Below are 18,196 nucleotides of genomic sequence, written 5' to 3' on the forward strand. Positions count from 1 at the left end.
ACGTTCATCTCTAGGAGACAGAATGTGTCTCCCTCCTGAGCGGTATGACTGCTGCGTGGTCCCATGGTGTTTATACTTGCGTACTATTGTTTGTACAGATGAATGTGGTACCTTCAGGTGTTTTGGAAATTGCTCCCAAGGATGAACCAGACTTGTGGAGGTCTACAATTTTTTTTCTGATGTCTTGGCTGATTTTCTTTTGATTTTCCCATGATGTCAAGCAAAGAGGCACTGAGTTTGAAGGTAGGCCTTGAAATACATCCACAGGTACACCTCCAATTGACTCAAATGATGTCAATTAGCCTATCAGAAGCTTCTAAAGCCATGACATAACTTTCTGGAAATAATCTGTCTGTAAACAATTGTTGGAAAAATGACTTGTCATGCACAAAGTAGATGTCCTAACCGACTTTCCAAAAGTATAGTTTGTTAAGAAGAAATTTGTGGAGTGGTTGAAAAACGAGTTTTGATGACTCCAACCTAAGTGTATGTAAACTTCCGACTGCATGCATGCATGCATGCATACATACATACATACATACATGCATGAGGGGACTGAGGATGCACCCTTGTGGGGCGTCCCCGTGTTGATAATCTATGTCAGGTAATGTTGCTTATCTTCACCCCCTGTGGTCCAGGACCTAGTTGCATAGGAAGGAGTTCAGACCCAGGGCCATGAGTTTATAGGGCACTATGGTATTGAAGACTGAGCTGTAGTCTGAACAGCATCCTCACATATGCATTCCTTTTTTCTGGGTGGGTAAGAGCATTGTGCAGTGTAATGGCGGTTGTGTTGTCCATAGATCTTTCAGGGCTGTAGGCGAATTGGAGAGGGTTGAGTGTCGGGGAGCGAGGAGGTGATATGGTCTTTGACTAGCCTCTTGAAGCACTTCTTGATGACGGAAGTTAGTACTACTGGTTGGTAGTCATCCAGTTCAGTTACTTTCCCTTTCTTGGCACTGGGATGATCGTGGACATCTTGAAGCAGGTGGGTATAGCGGCCTGAGCTAGAGAGATTTGAATAATGTCTGAGAACACACCAGCCAGCTGGTCTGCACATGCTTTGAGGGCACAGCTAGGGATGCAGTTTGGGCCGGCAGCCTTGCGAGGGTTAGCACGTTTTAATGACTTGCGTACATCCTCAGTGTGTACCTGAACTGTAGTTTGCACGTTTTGTTATTACTTTGAAGCATTTTATATCATATTGGCCAGCAAGCAGATTCCCTTTGACAGCTAGGTGTATTACTGAAGAGAAACCTTGCCTGTTTTGAAGACCAGAATTGCATATGGTTACACTACTATGGTGATGTGTTAGTACTATAGCTCACTAGCAAGCCAAACTTGTATAGTTAGCGAGTAACTGCTACTTGCTAGCTAGGAAAACTCTTGCTGTAGCACCACCATGCACACGTCTCCTGAAACAAGGCATCCCAGCTGTTTACATTTCACCTATACACTTCCACTCATCAGAATAATATACTGTAGGTCTTTTCTTACTCACCGTTTCACCAGCCCATCCAACATCTCCCAACAGTCGAAGTGCATTGCAAGACCACAGTATGCCACAGTAGCAACAGGTTAACAGGAAATGAGGAGCCCACACGGGTCCTATTTACTTACCAAAGTCATAAACCCCACCTATTTCTACAACTTATTTTCTTAAAATCTGATTTTTAACCTAACCATAAACTTAACCACACTGCTAACCTTAAATAAGTCAAGACCAAAAAGCAATTTTTTTGGGGGGGTTTTCCTTCATTTGTACTAAATAGCCAATTTGACTTTGTTGCTGTGGTAACTAGTGACAATGCCCACATGTGTTAGCTCTAACATGTTTGTACGTAGGTGGTTCCAAATGAACTAAAGCCAGCCCTATAACTAACACGTAAGTCAGAAAACACTTGCACGTCATTGACACGTACTTCTGCAAAGTTCCTACTTCAGATTTCCGACTTCAAGCATAAATATATCATACTTTTACTAAAAGGTTGAAACATGGTGAAACTGCAACGTCCGTTTGCGGTATTACATCAATAAAGAAGGTACAGCAAACATTGAGCGTCCCCCCCCCCCCCCCCCCCCCCTAGATGGCATTTCATACGCGATAGAAGAGCACGATGTCATACTGCTTGAAGTTCCTTAGCTCTGCACAAAAAGCAATAATAGTGGTGCGGCGCTGTTTCCCACCTACTTTAGATGGGTTTAATTTTCTATTTTATTTCTTATTTGTGTTGTCCATTTTATTTCTGATTAACAGTCATATTGCTCACACAAACAAGGTCTGCCTGTCCCTTTTTCAAAAGTGGGGTGATTTGTAGTTTTAGGACAAGGGGGTTAGTTGAACCTTACAACACACAACCAACAAATGTTACTGATTTTAATTAAGAGCAAGTCTTTCTTTCCTTCCCTCCAGGCAGTAAGATTAGTTGCCCCCCTCCCCTTTTCCTGCCTACCTCTCTTCTTCCTGCCCTCTCCTACGCCCCCCTCCACCCTCTCCCTCTCCTCCCCTTTCCCTACTCCACAGTGGTGTAAAGTACTTAAGTAGTACTTTAGTATTTTACTTTTTTTTTTTGTATCTGTACTTTACTATTTATATTGTCAAACTTTTCCTTTGACTCCACTACATTCCTAAAGAAAATAATGTAATTTTTACTACATACATTTTCCCTGACACCCAAAAGTACTCTTTACATTATGAATGTTCAGCAGGACACGAACATTTTCTCATTTACACACTTAACAAGAGAATATCCCTGGTCATCCCTACTTCCTCTGCTCTGGCGGACTCACTAAACACAATCTTAATTTGTAAATTAAGTTTAAGTGTTGGAGTGTGCCTCTGGCTATCCGTTAAAAAGAAAATAAGAAAATGGTGCCGTCTGTTTTGCTTAATATAAGGAATTTGAAATTATTTACTTTTGATTAAGTATATTTTAGCAATTACATTTACTTTTGATATTTAAAACAAAATACTTTTAGACTTACTCAAGTTATATTTTACTGGGTGACTTTTACTTAAGTCATTTTCTAATAAGGTATCTTTTACTCTGACAATTGTGTACTTTTTCCACCACTGCTCCTCCCCCTCCATCTCTCCCTCCCTCCTTCCAAGGGTGAAGCTGTAATTTAAGTGTAATTAATCAGTGTTTGGGATTTCTCTCAATGAGGCGTGCATTCTATTTACCAAATGAGAGATGATGGTGTACATGTTTCTTCAAAAAAGTAAAAAAAAAAAAATGGCTCTGATGTTCAGGAGAAGAAATGGATGGGGGCAGAACATAGGCAGGGGATCAAAGAAATAGTTGCCTTTTTACAGATTTCTCAGTTGCTTTGTGTGGAGTTGTCTCCATATGTTCAGCTGCTAATGGGTGATTTTGAAAGGGAACCATCTCCACCTGTAATAATGCTGGATCTGCTTAGTTCTGCTGTGTTCTCTTCAATTAATTACACGTGTTGTGAGGTTATATCACGCCAGAAAGAAAAACAAGTTGTCTTTTAATCCTCTTGGCTCTTCTGAACACTTTGCGCAACTGTGACCAACCGATAGAATAATATTCAAATCTTTTTGCTATTAACTACATTCTAATTTTGACCAACTAAACATCTGTCCTTGTGAGTGGATTTAGCATAGAGGCCTGTGTTTTAACGATATCCTAACAGGGTGAGAGACGCTCATGTTTCCTTAACCGAACAAGCATCTTGAAGGGTTTTGCTGGGCTCGGGGCAGAAGGCTGGCGTGCGTGTGTGTGCGTGAGAAGCGGCTGTCTCTCACATGATATAATTATTGTTATTCTGGAGAGAGGAGCAGGAAGGAACACCTGGTTTTGATAGGTCTGGTCCCGGCAGCTAGAGAGGAGGACGCCCATAGCAGACCTGGGTTCAAATTGTATTTGAAATCATTCCAAAAACTTTAGCTGTGCTTGATTGAGAACTGGAGACGGGCTAATTTACAAACGTGAAAGTATTTGAACGCATTCAAACAGTATTTGAACCCAAGTCTGGCCCATAGATAGCAGCCCTCAGCTACTGTCTACCTGCTGCTGCAGAGCTGTATTCAGACAAGTCCCCACTGAGATTTTGCACTTTCCTTATGATCATACCCTGTCCTGGCTACAAAGCTACTGCTGCCCAAATGTTGTCTGTATGGTGGTGCAGGTTGGGTGTAGAATAAGTGCCTTTGTCTTTATTCCTATTGTGTACAACCACAACTTCCTGTTTTTTTTGTCTCTTTTGATCTTGGAACTCATTCAGTAGTAGTTAGGAGACCTCTAAAGCACTTTGAGAACCTGTTGAAAAAGCACTATATATGAATCAAAATATATATTTTAAATTATAATGATTTTAGTTGGAATTGTGGGCCTGCATTATCAGTTGATCCACAACAACTAACTAAACCCCTTTCCTCCCCTCCCAGCTCCAGAGAGTATGGTATGTTATTAGTCCGGTCCGGCCCAGCCCCCCTGTGTCCTCTACAGCCCTATAATATTCAGGGAGCAGTGTGACCGGGGCCTGACCCTCCCCTCACGCTCAGCCAACAACATGGGACCCCGCTGGTCTGCCACATGGGATACAGCCAGTTAATTGCACCACACCACCACCCCATTCCCTCTCACCCTGAGCTGTTCATTTGAAGTTTTAAGATGCCAGTTGACTCTTGAGGCCATTTGACACACAGGGGGAGAGAAGGAGAGGGAACATCAGAAGGAAGTAAGGAGTGCTGGAGTCTCCCCTGCCTCTCTCAATTCCCTCTCTCAATTCAACTCCTCAAGGGCTTTATTGTCATGGGAAACATATGTTTACACTGCCAAAGCAAGTGAAGTAAATGATAAACAAAAGTGAAATAAACAATACAAATTAACAGTGAACATTACACTCACAAAGTTCCAAAGGAATAAAGATGTTTCAAATGTCATTGTCTATACACAGCGTTGTAAAGATGTACAAAGGGGAAAAGAAATAAACATAAATATGGGTTGTATTTACAATGGTGTTTGTTCTTCACTGGTTGCCCTTGTGGCAACAGGTCACACATCTTGCTGCTGTGATGGTACACTGTGGTATTTCACCCAGTAGATATGGGAGTTTATTCTTTTTATTTATGTTTTATTTCACCTTTATTTAACCAGGTAGGCTAGTTGAGAACAAGTTCTCATTTGCAACTGCGACCTGGCCAAGATAAAGCAAAGCAGTTCGACACATACTACAGCACAGTTACACATGGAATAAACAAACATACAATCAATAATACAGTAGAAAAATCTATATACAGCATGTGCAAATGAGGTAGGATAAGAGGTAAGGCAATAAATAGGCCATGGTGGTGAAGTAATTACAATATAGCAATTAAACACTGGAATGGTAGGATCTGCCGAAGATGAATGTGCAAGTTGAGATACTGAGGTGCAAAGGAGCAAGATAAATACAGTATGGAGATGAGGTAGATTGGATGGGCTATTTACAGTGATCTGTGAGCTGCTCTGACAGCTGGTGCTTAAAGCTTGTGAGGGAGGTAAGAGTCTCCAGCTTCAGAGATTTTTGCAGCTGTTCCAGTCATTGGCAGCAGAGAACTGGAAGGAGAGGCGGCCAAAGGAAGAATTGGCTTTGGGGGTGGCCAGTGAGATTTTCCTGCTGGAGCGCGTGCTACGGGTGGGTGCTGCTACGGTGACCAGTGAGCTGAGATAAGGCGGGGCTTTACCTAGCAGAGACTTGTAGATGACCTGGAGCCAATGGGTCTGGCGACGAGTATGAAGCGAGGGCCAGCCAACAAGATCATACAGGTCACAGTGGTGGGTAGTATATGGGGCTTTGGTGACAAAACAGATGGCACTGTGATATACTGCATCCAATTTGTTGAGTAGAGTGTTGGAGGCTATTTTGTAAATGACATCGCCGAAGTCGAGGATCGGAAGGATGGTCAGTTTTCCGAGGGTATGTTTGGCAGCATTAGTGAAGGATGCTTTGTTGCGAAATAGGAAGCCGATTCTAGATTTAATTTAGAATTGGAGATGTTTAATGTGAGTCTGGTTGAAGAGCATGCATTTAGTTTACTTGCTTTTAAGAGCAGTCGGAGGCCCCGGAAGGAGAGTTGTATGGCATTGAAGCTCATCTGGAGGTTAGTTAACACAGTGTCCAACAAAGGGCCAGAGGTATACAGAATGGTGTCGTCTACGTAGAGGTGGATCAAAGAATCACCAGCAGCGAGAGCAACATCATTGATATATACAGAGAAGAGTCGGCCCGAGAATTGAACCGTGTGGCACCCCCATAGACACTGCCAGAGGTCCGGACAACAGGCCCTCCGATTTGACATACTGAACTCTATCGGAGAAGTAGTTGGTGAACAAAGCGAGGCAATCATTTGAGAAACCAAGGCTTTTGAGTCTGCCAATAAGAATGTTGTGATTGATAGTCGAAAGCCTTAGCCAGGTCGATGAATACGGCTGCACAGTAATGTCTCTTATCGATGGCGGTTATGATATCGTTTAGGACCTTGAGCGTGGCTGAGGTGCACCCATGACCAGCTCTGAAACCAGATTGCATAGCGGAGAAGGTACGGTGGGATTCGAAATGGTCGGTAATCTGTTTTGTTAACTTGGCTTTTGAAGGCCTTAGAAAGACAGGGTAGGATAGATATAGGTCTGTGGCAGTTTGGGTCTAGAGTGTCACCCCCTTTGGAAAGCTGCCGCGGTCATCCCCCTCTTCAATCTATGGGTATCTCAGACAATACAAAAGAGGTTGAACAGGCTTGTAATAGGGGTTGCAATAATTTTGGCAGATCATTTTAGAACGAGAGGGTCCAGATTGTCTAGTCCGGCTGATTTTATAGGGGACCAGATTTTGCAGCTCTTTCAGAACATCAGCTATCTGAATTTGAGTGAAGGAGAAGTGGGGGAGGTTTGGGCGAGTTGCTGTGGGGAGCGCAGGGCTGTTGACCGGGGTAGGGGTAGCCAGGTGGAAAGCATGGCCAGCCGTAGAAAAATGCTTATTGACATTCTCAATTATTGTGGATTTATCAGTAGTGACAGTGTTTCCTAGCCTCAGTGCAGTGGGCAGCACAAAATTGGGTTTGTTTTTGAATTCATCTGTGTAATCTGAGAGAAATATATGTCTGATATGGTCATACATTTGGCAGGAGGTTGGGGAGTGCCTATCTCCCCCTATCCCCCCCGGCATGCAGGCAGGGAAGACCAAACCAACATCCTCTAGCAGCAGGAACAAAGGCATGTATATTGAGGCTGTAAATGGCCATCGGGGGGGGGGGGAGGGTGTCGTAGAGAGTGCGGTGTTGTCGACCCCCCCCCCCCCCCCCCCCGCCCTCCCACACACACCCCTCGGCCTGTATCAGAGGTGTGATGCTGTGGTTGGGCTGTTAGCCTACTGATTGGATACAGGTGAGGCGGGTGGCAAGGGTTTGTTGCAGGTTACTGTGTGTTTTGTCGTCTGTGTGTGAGAGTTGTGACCTCCTGCTGAGAGCAGGGTGTTAAACCCCAGGACGGCAGGCCCAGGAGCCCATAAGTACAACCCCAAGGCACCACTTCATTCCCCTGCTAAATGAGAAATTAGGGAGCTACCGCCTTCCTCTCTGTGGCAGTAAACATTTTGTTAGTTAGTAGTTAGCCTTGTAGCTACCTCTGAAAATGTCCCTTTTAAAACTTTGAAAAAGCCGTGAGCAACGTTCATTTGACTCACAATAAAATGTCAGGTCTTTGCTCTGAAGATTGAATTGAGAGGAGTAAAGCCCAAATCTCACACATACGCTGTCAACTGAGTAAAAATGTGCACGCGATAGTAGAGAACGTCGATTCACATACACTACGCAGTGTATGCCAATGTAATTGTCACCAGCACCCATAATAAACAGTTGTAATTATGTTCGCTATGTAGCCCATGTGCATTATTGTTGTGTGTTCCTTTTTGACTCCCCTTATGTCCTACGGGAGCCACCCTACCTGTCTGCTTTAAACAGTATATAAAGAATTTAGCTAGTCTCGTTCTTTCTTCTAACAGTATTCTCTATTTGAAATTGGACTTCCTGGAGTTTCCCAGCCGTAGCCTGCCTCGGCTATATGCCTGTGATCCAATCAACACCGGTAGGCATAACGTTGTTGTTTTCAAATACGTATTATCATCATCATCAACACTAAATAGACACTTTAACTAAACATGTCACAATTCCAGACGTCACAGTGCACAAAGTCTATTTTCTGGCAATTTATCCTCATATTTTTCCAGCATTGCTTTGCATAGCCCGTGAGAATATACTTGCTTTCTAATTTGACACGCAACGACACTCACTGCCTGTCTATTTTCTCTCCTTTACTACCATGCATTCTAATTCCAGCGTTCACACGCGTAAAAAAAAAAAAGGTTTTTGTTTGATTTGGCCGTTTGATTTGATTGTTTAATTCATCCACGGTGGAAGGGTTACGGTTCAACAAACGCCTTGCAGGCCTGAGGGTTTTCCATGGCTTGTCACATAATGCACTTCAGGTCGGTACAGAACTACCCATACTTCAAATATGGCGTTAACAGAGCGCTGACTGACAAGGTACTTAAAAATAAATGGTTCAAATTGGTCAACAACTCAAGTTTCCTCTCCAGGAGAATGTGTCTTGGTCAGCAACCTTACTGCCCAGGATAAGCAGAGCTCGCTTCCAGAAGAATTCCTCAGCGGAGTGGCCCTTTTCTAGCACATCCTGACCACAAGTGATGGGTTAAAACGCACACGGTATCTGACACGCACAGTACTTGAGTTCTCTATAGGGATATACAGTATGTTGGATTAGAATAATTAAGGATCATTTGCTTCAGCTCCTTGTAAAAGACTGAGGTGTGTTTTTAGCCTAAAGTGTGGGATGGAGAGACTGAGAGAAAAAAAAGTGTTGAAATGTGGAAAAACCTGTTTAAGAGCATGGAGCCTCTCCTGTATGACCTTTGGGAAATCTATTGATGAATAGGTAATGGTTGGGTTAAGAACACATGGAAGTGATGCGGATGGTGGTGGAAGGTGGATACCACAGTTAATGGCTTTTCCTGTTCAGCCGTGGTGGTCTAGTCTCTAGCCGGTCTCCCTCTTTCTGCTTCACTCCAAACACACACACACACATTTTTAATTTATTTAACCTTTATTTAACTAGGCAAGTCAGTTGAGAACAAATTCTTATTTACAATGACTTGCCTACACCGCCCAAACCCGGACGACGCTGGGCCAATTGTGCACCGCCCTATGGGACTCCCAATCACGGCCGGATGTGATACAGCCTGGATTCGAACCAGGGACTGTAGTGACGACTCTTGCACTGAGATGAGGTGCCTTAGACCGCTGGGCCACTCGGGAGCCCACATCTGGAGGTGCAGGTCGGAATCTGTGGGTAGGGGCAGGGAGAGGTGGGAGTTTGTGTGTGTGTTGATGGGAGCGTGTGTATGGGTGTGTGTTGATGGGAGCGTGTGTGTGTTGGTGGGAGAAAGGTTTGAACTTGTTGGGGGCCTCAACACATCCTGAGAGGAGGAGAGAAACGGGCAAGTTAAAGACTCGCTTAAATCCTGCATTGACGTCAGTGGAACATTTTTGCAAAAACTCAAGTTCCACATGGGGATCTGAAGTTAGGACTCAGGGTTTTGTCAATTTGATAAATGAACGGATGCAAATTCCGCTCCATTACATGTATTTACTTAATGCCATTTAACTACCATAGGCCTCACAGTAACAAGGCTTACTATGGTCTGAATGGTCTGTTATTGTTTCCCAGGCTTTGTATAAATCTATTTCCCTAGTTGGGGTTAATTGTGTGGCATTCTGTCTCAGCGATAAGGGCATCCTTTTCTACAACAGCATGATGGATAAGATCTTTGATATACTGGCAGTGCCAGCCAGCTATCCAGACTGTCAGTCAGCGATACAGTAGGGACAGGACTCTTTAGTGGCATGGCAAGGAAACAAAACATGAAGCGGATTTAACTTATTTAGGAAAACAGCCCTAATGTTTGAAACATACATCATGTATTTATTTTGACAAGCTATAACACACAATACTTTACATACTGTAGGTTTTTGAAGAACCAGAGTTTGGTCCACTTTGTTAGAATTATTGCCCTGGAAAAAATATTGCGATACTGGAATCTTCCCGGCCCTACTATACAGTCAGCCAGTTATACAGCCAGGTAGCCGATCCCCATCCCTCAACTGTAGGGTCTAGTTTACATTGCGTTTTCCTTATATTGTAGAATTGTTTTGAGTTTTTACCTTTTTTAAATTGTAGTAACAGCAGTGGTGTAAAAATACTTTGAAGTACTAAAGTAGTTTTTGGGGGTATATGTATTTTACTATTTATAGTTTTAACTACTTTTACATCACTACATTCCTTAAGAAAATGATGCACTTTTTAATCCATACATTGTCATTGACACCCAAAAGTACTAGTTACATTTAGAATGCTTAGCAGGACAGAAAAATGGTCCAATTCACACATTTATCAACAGAACATCCCAACTGCCTGTTTTTTTTGTGTTTTTTTTGCCCCCAGTAACACAAATGAGCATACAAGTATGTTTTAAGCATACATGACTGTTGGGAGTGTGTTGCCATACCTTTTTAGCCCCAGGTGCAGCAGAGCCGACACACTAAAGATGAACTTGCAGCAGATGTCTTGACCACACCCTGGCTGTTGTTCAGACAGCGGTAGCGCTGGAAGGTGTGTCCATGTCACCTCCCTCAGAACCAGTGAATTATCTCCAGGTTCTTACAGCGGGGCATCAGCATAATCTATAGAGTGCAGAACAATACAGGATATGGAATTAGGTTTAGTCTCAATTTTAAAATCCTTAGACATGGGTAAATAGGTAAACGAATGTAGGGCACTGGAGTTTGAGGAAGGTTGAGCGATACAGTATGTGCTAAGTTGTGTATGTAAGGCATTAGAAGACTTGGTGATTCCTCTCAGCGCAATGAAGCGGAAGCCTGACTCCACCTGGTCAAGCGTGTTATCTCTACAGACACTGTACCTGTCTCCTGAGAACTGGAGTGAGAGAAAGGAAAATAAGATGTCAAATGTCGGAGTTGAAGTGTTTTAACATCTTAATGTCCAGTCCATTTCAAGACTGCTGTGGCTGTATCAAAGGAGGCATCTATGGATAATCATTTAGTTAAATGAGTGACAACGCGACGTAGGACTGAATCGAGCTGTAGGGCAATTCCATTCCCGTAGAGTTATGCTACATTCAGATTTTTCAAACAACCAATGCTGTCAAAGTGAAACAAACCATACAAGTCTATGCACAAGGACTACTTTTAACAATTTCCAATCGTTGGTTTGTTTAACACACATTTTAAAAGGGAAAAATCTGAGTCTCGGCATCACTCCGTTTATCATGGAATTGCCCTGTACCAATCCACGCCACTTGTCAGTCAGCATGGCTCAGAATTTAACAGCTTGCTGTCCTTTCATGCCCAACCCACCTTGTGGAGAGCTATCCTCCTATAGGTTTTCACTTCATCCCTTACCTACACTACTCATTGCTGTGCATTAGCTAGGTTTCTATCCAATAGGTGACAGATTTTCATGCAAATATTCCAAAATCTGCATTAAGAAAATCTGCATATTTTCCCACCAGTGGTATGTTTCCACCAAACTGAGGTAGTGCACACAAAATGTACTTTTTCTGCTTAAGTTTTCATGTACCGAATGTTCAATGTGTTTCCATCTCATTGTCAACTTGAACGATAGTTTTGTTACAAACTGTTGCCTGTGCATACTCTGGTCTTGGCACGTGCGCTCTAGCCAACAGCTTGCAGAAAGGCCTACAGTGCGGGGTAGGCACTGCGGGTTGGTTAGTCTATATGATGAGATTATTATGGATAATATTTGTATTTGTCAAACGGCATCAAATCATCGATCATCATGTCACCAGAATAAGACCCTTGACATTTATTCAAAAGGAGCATCAAACTCACACCGAGCACTTTCACCATCCAGTGAAATGATTTATTTTTCATTTTATTTCACCTTTAAATAAATAGTCTGTAGCCTAATGAACTGCATGGTTTCCAGAATCGTAAGTGGGAGGACCACACATTTCATCACATGACTCCCAAGTTTACTTCGATATGACGGTTATTATACAAGATACATTTTTACAGACACAATGTCCCACCATACAGTATAGAACCATCTTTCTAACCAATAGACAGAAGCTGGTCATCCTCTCTATGTGACAAATGTCCTGTGCACAATGTCTTCATACAGCATCAAAGAAATTGGAGGAATTCTCAGTATCACTAATGATTAAGTTACGGGATGATTGGTGGATGACATGGTTACCTACAGGAAGTCCCCAGAGTGCTGTGCATAGAATGGACTCCTGTCTCTGTCAGCTGAGCAGAGAACAACTTCAAATTGTATGCGGCTAGCGGTTTACAATGTTGGCTATCATTTGATTCAGAGCCTGACGTCTGTTGGCTCCCCCTTCTCAGTCACTGACCTCTTCCCTGTCTGTTCTCAACCTGCCTCTCCCCCCTCTTCTGCCACCCAGTCATGCAAATCCTCCTCCTCTACTAAGCCCCTCCTCGACTTAGGTACAATGCTCTTAGTTAAACCAGAGTTGTATAGAAAACGAAACCACCTTGGCTTTGGTTAAACCACATGGTTAAATATTGGCTAGATAGCTAACATTAACCTCGCTTGCCCTTATCAATAGCCTGCTTTTAATAACAGAAGAACAAATAGCTACTTCAATTTCAATATTGAAATCCATAGTTGATTATCTAGCTAGTTGGTTAGCTAGTTTCTCTACTGGAAAACTATCAAACTTACCTCTTATTGTCAGCCATCATTCACCAGAGTTCAGTGTTTGCCCAACATTTGTGTACAAGGCGTCACTTTCAATCGCCAGAGAGGTGACTTCTGCATGTCTTTCAACTCTTAGTCACTGGAAAAGTCCCTCGATCTTTGTTCCTGGCATTCCCTTAGGCTTAGGGGTAGTGGTGACGACAGATGCGTCACTCACGGGCTGGGGCGCAGTTCATGATGAAAATGCAAAAAAACAGAGTATGGACCTCATCTCCATATTGCACACACAAATTACCTTGAATTGCTGGCAGTGCTTCTTTCAATGAAAAACCTTCTACACTTCCTTCGGAATTGTTACGTCTTGATCAGAATGGACAATACGACTGTAGTGGCGTGCATCAACAGCCAGGGTAGCACTCGCTTCCTGTGCTTACACAGACTATCCATCAGGATTATTCTGCTGAGCAGAGCACACCTACTGTCTCTACATGCGACTCATGTCTCGGGCATGCTGAACATAGGAGCAGACTTCCCCATCAAGGGGACCGGAGACTCCTTCCCTAAGTGGTGAAACATATCTGGTAGCGATACGGTCAAGCATCTGCAGATCTCTTTGCATCTCAACAAAACATGCACTGCTCGTTGTTCTTTGCGCTAGCGTGAGACGCACCACTGGGGGTGGACGCGCTAGCACACCCTTGGCCAAGGATTTTACTTCACGCTTTTCCTCAGCTTCGTACTCCCCACTCTGGCCAGAGTGAGGGAAGAAGGCTTATCTCTCATCTTGGTAGCCCCTCGATGGCAAGGCAAGCTCTGGATAGCAGAGATGATTCTCCTGCTACACGGTGAGCCTTGGCAACTCCTGTTAGAGGGCTCTGCTGACCCAAGTGAACAAAGCAATTATTTTTTATTTATAAAAATAAATAAATATCCAACCTCACCCGGAAGCCATGGCCCTCTGGGCCTGGTCTGTGAGAGGTTAAATCTGGATGCGACAGGCTTGGTTCTCTGGATCATAGAGACTATCCAGAGTGCTAGGGCCCCTTCTACATGCTCACTGTACGGAAATAAGTGATGTATTTTGACAAGCTGTGTGACTGAAAAGGGGATCATTCCTTACCAATGCTCTGTATGCAAGGTTGTATGCTTCCTGCAGGACCTTTTGGACAGAGGGAAGGCTTTCTCTTCACTGTTGAGGTCTATCTCGGCCTGTCATGTAAGCTTGTAAGCTTCGGAAAGAACACGGTGGGACCCCCCTCCCACGTTATGTTGTTTCAGGAAGGGGGCACGTTGCTTACGTCAAGTTCCCAGGCATTTAGTCCCGTTATGGGATTTGTCAATTGTGCTTGAGGCTATTTCACAGCTGGCTTTTTTTGAGCTGCTGGAAAGCGTGGAGATGAAATATCTCTCCGTTTTAAGACGCTCTGCTGGTCATCCTTACATCCACAAAGTGAGTGAATTAGCACTGTTAGTTCACCATTCGTGCCTACAGTTTGCCCAGGGCTTTTCCAAGGTTACGTATTTGCCCAACCCCGCCTTTATGCCTAAGGTTAACAGCAATTACAATTGTCTCGCCTTGGAGCTTGTGGCGTTCCACCCGCCGACTTTTCTATGTCCAGTATGCTCATTGCGCATATACTTGGATAGGATGAGAGCTTTGCACAAGTGTGTCTGACTCTTTCTCCTGGGCACCTCCCCTTTCTCGTCAACAATTGTCACATTGCATTGTGAAAGATAATATATTGGCCTATAATAGCAAGGGGTTACTGCCTCCGCAGTGCCTCTGGGCTCACTCCACCAAGGGGTATGGCACTGTTCAAGGTCATCTCCTTACAGGATATTTGCGATGCGGCTTGTTGGGCATCCCCTGTTACTTTCGAGGTTCTACCGACTAGACGTCACTGCACCTTTTGTTGGCGCATACTGTCCTCCGTGTCGAGCCTCTGAGGGTTGATACGTTGATCTACCTGGCTTCGAACTCATGTGCGATCCGAGAGTTGGCCATATCCCACCGTAAAATTGAAAGAGAACTTAAGGTTACTTGCATAACCCCGATTCTCTGATATAATGAGGGAGACATCTCACCACATTCCCCTACTTGCAAGAGTGTGAGGAAGTTTGGTTTGCTCGATGATCAGAGGGCAGGCGAGTAGCTCTTTAGTATGAAGGTAGGGGCTTCCTCATTCGCCACTGTCTCCGACAGACGTGTGTGATTTTGGTTCTTCAAGCTACTTAGGAGATTCTGGTGAATCCCGCTGTAAGATGTCTCACTCATAATTTAAGAGAACTGGGGTCACTCAAGTAACCTTAAGTTTTTCTTTTGGAGTACATTTTAAAGTGAAAAATCTTGAGTCCTCGCCGTAATTCCATTACCATGGAATTGCCCCTCTTACTTTCAGTTTGGCTGTCAATACAACAGTATTCCAACTGCTGGGTTATTGTATACAGATCAAATATTTCATGTAAGTACGTAATTCTATGGATTATTGTTCATTTAAGCAGGCTGATTTTCTACGCATTCCTGTGAGGCTACAGCCTGTCCGTCTGAGCATCGGCAACATGAGGTGGTTGTGTTGTATTGGTATGTATTACTGTCTGCCAGTTGTCCTTGTGGTTTCACCATCTTTCTTTCTTGCAGGGGCTCCAGGTCCAGTCAAGTTCTGACGAGAATGGTCGGAAGCGAGGGGTCACATTCCGAACAGACAGTGAGTCCTTTCTTCTTCTCTCTCGCTATCGCTCTCAATGTGTTCACTATTTCACATGGCCTTGCATGAGAACTGCCTGCCCTTTCCATTCCATACTAAAGTTGACATTTTACCACCTCAAGTTGCCAATTCTGTCTCAGACCCTCCACCAACTAGAAGTTAATATCTCGAAGTCAACGTTTTCTCTCCTGTAACAAATCCTGATTTAAAAAATAAATAAATAAATAATAAATTCTCCCCAGCAGTCAGCTGCTGTTATCCATGACTGTCAGAGGGAACAGCTTTTCTGAAAAGCCCCTCTCTGGTTTAGCATCACAATCGACTGCAGCTCAGAGCCAGGGGGCGTGTGACACAGCCCACTGCTCCTCTTCCTCTACCTCTACCTGAGAGGACATGGGGATCATAGTCAAAAGAGATGGGAGAGGAGGGGACAGCTCCTTGCATGGCTGCACATTCTTGTCCCCAGGCTTGGCTCAGAGAGAATCTCACCCACTCACCTGTCCATCAGTCTTCATCCAGGGAGCCCTGTTCTGAGCTTCCCATCTTAACCACGCTCTGTGATCCATCCTCTTTCTTCTCTTTAAGGTGTGATTTGGGGGTGATTCTCTGTGCGGTAGAAGAGGGAGTCTAATTTTAGGACTCTAAACACTGTAAACAAGTTTAATTGTGACAGTAAGGTTGTTTTGACTTTTAAAAAAATCAACAACCTCTCGTCTCCATCATTAGCATACTCTAACTCTGATATCCTCTTATCGTCTCCTCTGTTCTCCTCCGCCAGACTGCTCTGTGAACTGGAGTCCATTGGGGAAGCATGCCATCCATGGGGTGAACAATATGACATTCAGCCACCTCTCCTGTGACAGCCAGGCTGCTGTGGTGGTCCACTGGATGACCAGCCCTCTAGGTATGAACCATATGCCCTACGCATTTTAAATTCTTCCATATGATAAAATAGTCATTATACAGACGAGATCAACGGGCAAAATCGAATCCAGTGTCTGAGGTTAGATTTGAGCAGTCACTCCTAGTGAGCGGAAATCCGTATCCAGAACTTAGTGGTTGACCTACTTTGAATTGTTTCAAACCAAGATTGTTTTGGGTAGATCATATTACATCTGGGAGACACAAACATTTTAAAACCTCGGTATGTGTGCGGGAAGACACGTGTGCTTCCTACACCTGGTTGCACACAGGAGTCGTTTGTTTATCTTCAGTATCTCAGGCCAAAGAGTCATTTGTGGAGGTAAGAGGTTTGGGAACAGAGAAGAGAAGGGTAAAGAAAAGGCTCATCTTCAAAGCCCCGTGCTGTGTTGTTGGGCCTGTCCTGATCAAAGACCCAGGGCAGTTTACCTTCCCCCCCAGTAGGCTTACTCTGCTACCCTGACAGTCACAGATCTGGCCCTCAGAGGGGAGGAAGGGATCCATATCTTACACCACAACGAGGTTATATGTTTGAAGAAGTGTGTGTGTGTGTGTGTGTGTGTGTGTGTGTGTGTGTGCGTGCGTGCAAGCACTGTGTGTGTTTGTCTTAAGTGTCTCAGTTTGCATGCTATATGTGCATGTGTGTGACAGAGAGAGCAAGACTGCGAGAAAGGGAGGCTTCCGCTTCTTCCGTCAACTGAGGCACTGCTGAAGCCATGGCTGATCCTCAGAACAATGTAGCCTGTTATTCTCCAGGGGTTAATCCCTAAGACAGGGGCACCACTGCTCAGGTAGAGGGTTAAAGAAAGAAGCAGGAAAAATAAAGTAAAAGGGCAGAAGTGAGGGAGAGGGGGGGGGCTCTTTCCTACTTTGAATCAAGTAGAGAGCTGAAGCTACTGACGCCGGGGGGGGAACACGCCGAAAGACAGCCCAACCTGTCTGACAGCTTTTTCCTTCCAGTTTCTCTCTCCTCTGTGTCTGACGTGTTGACATTGAGGTTGATGGTATCTGTGTGGCGGTAAAGGTAGAAGAGGTAAAGGACGGAGTGGAGGTGGTGTAGAGTTACCACCACCGCAAAGAGGAGGCTCTTTCAGCTTCTAAGCGTACACACACACACACACACACACACACACACACACACACACACAGAGCCTCCGCTCCCCACAGTGGTAATAGAAGTCACAGGGAATGTGTGTTTTCTGCCTCTGCTGATGCCTCGGACTGATAAGGCAGAAATGTAATTAACGTGGGAGGTGCGCTGGCACACTTTGAAGGGCACGGGAATACTTCCTTGGCACGCAGACACCCTCCCTCTTGTCCTCTGCATACCTGCATTCAAATACTATTAAAAATATATTTCAAATGCTTAGCTGTGCTTGCTTGAGCTTGCCTGTTGCTATGAACCAATAGAGAAGTTCTAAAAGTGCAAATCCTGCCCACTTGGTACTCCAGAAAGGATAAAACAAACACTCAAATTATTTTAGATTTCAAATGGTCTTTGAACCAAGGTGTGGTCCTCTGCCAGGGCACAGCCTCTCTCTCCTGCCAGCTCAAATCATGGTCTCATAAAAACCTTACCTCAAGCGTGTGTGAGTGTGACTAGCTAATGTGTGTGGACTCCTACTAACTTCACAAACAACATCCGCTTCATGATTAGGATTTACAGCATCTTAAAAGGTTTCCTCACAATATTTGTACTTTGGTCATGTTTGGCCATGTTTTTATTCATTGTTTTGGGCCCCAGTTAATATTGTTTCTTTGTGCTTTATGGAAGTTATCCTAGAA

The 18,196-nt window shown here is 44.1% G+C and overlaps 1 protein-coding gene and 1 long non-coding RNA gene across 3 annotated transcripts in view; one reads left to right on the top strand and one right to left on the bottom strand.

The window, feature by feature from the left end:
• The window catches only part of LOC115151042 (interleukin-17 receptor D-like), a 49,639-nt gene that overhangs the window by 17,117 nt on the left and 14,326 nt on the right, over positions 1 to 18,196 (top strand). For both annotated transcript variants that reach the window (XM_029694965.1, XM_029694964.1), the window contains exons 2-3: positions 15,424 to 15,490; positions 16,269 to 16,394. In XM_029694965.1, the coding sequence (XP_029550825.1) occupies positions 15,424 to 15,490; positions 16,269 to 16,394 (193 nt within the window). The remainder of the gene's footprint in view (positions 1 to 15,423; positions 15,491 to 16,268; positions 16,395 to 18,196) is intronic.
• On the bottom strand, positions 9,278 to 16,268 carry LOC115151043 (uncharacterized). The gene is made up of 3 exons (XR_003867198.1): positions 15,988 to 16,268; positions 10,588 to 10,762; positions 9,278 to 9,498 (listed from the first exon to the last, which is right to left on the bottom strand). It is a non-coding gene; the product is annotated as an uncharacterized LOC115151043 (long non-coding RNA).

The sequence above is a fragment of the Salmo trutta genome, chromosome 16 (assembly GCF_901001165.1).
Source record: "Salmo trutta chromosome 16, fSalTru1.1, whole genome shotgun sequence".
NCBI lineage: Eukaryota > Metazoa > Chordata > Actinopteri > Salmoniformes > Salmonidae > Salmo > Salmo trutta.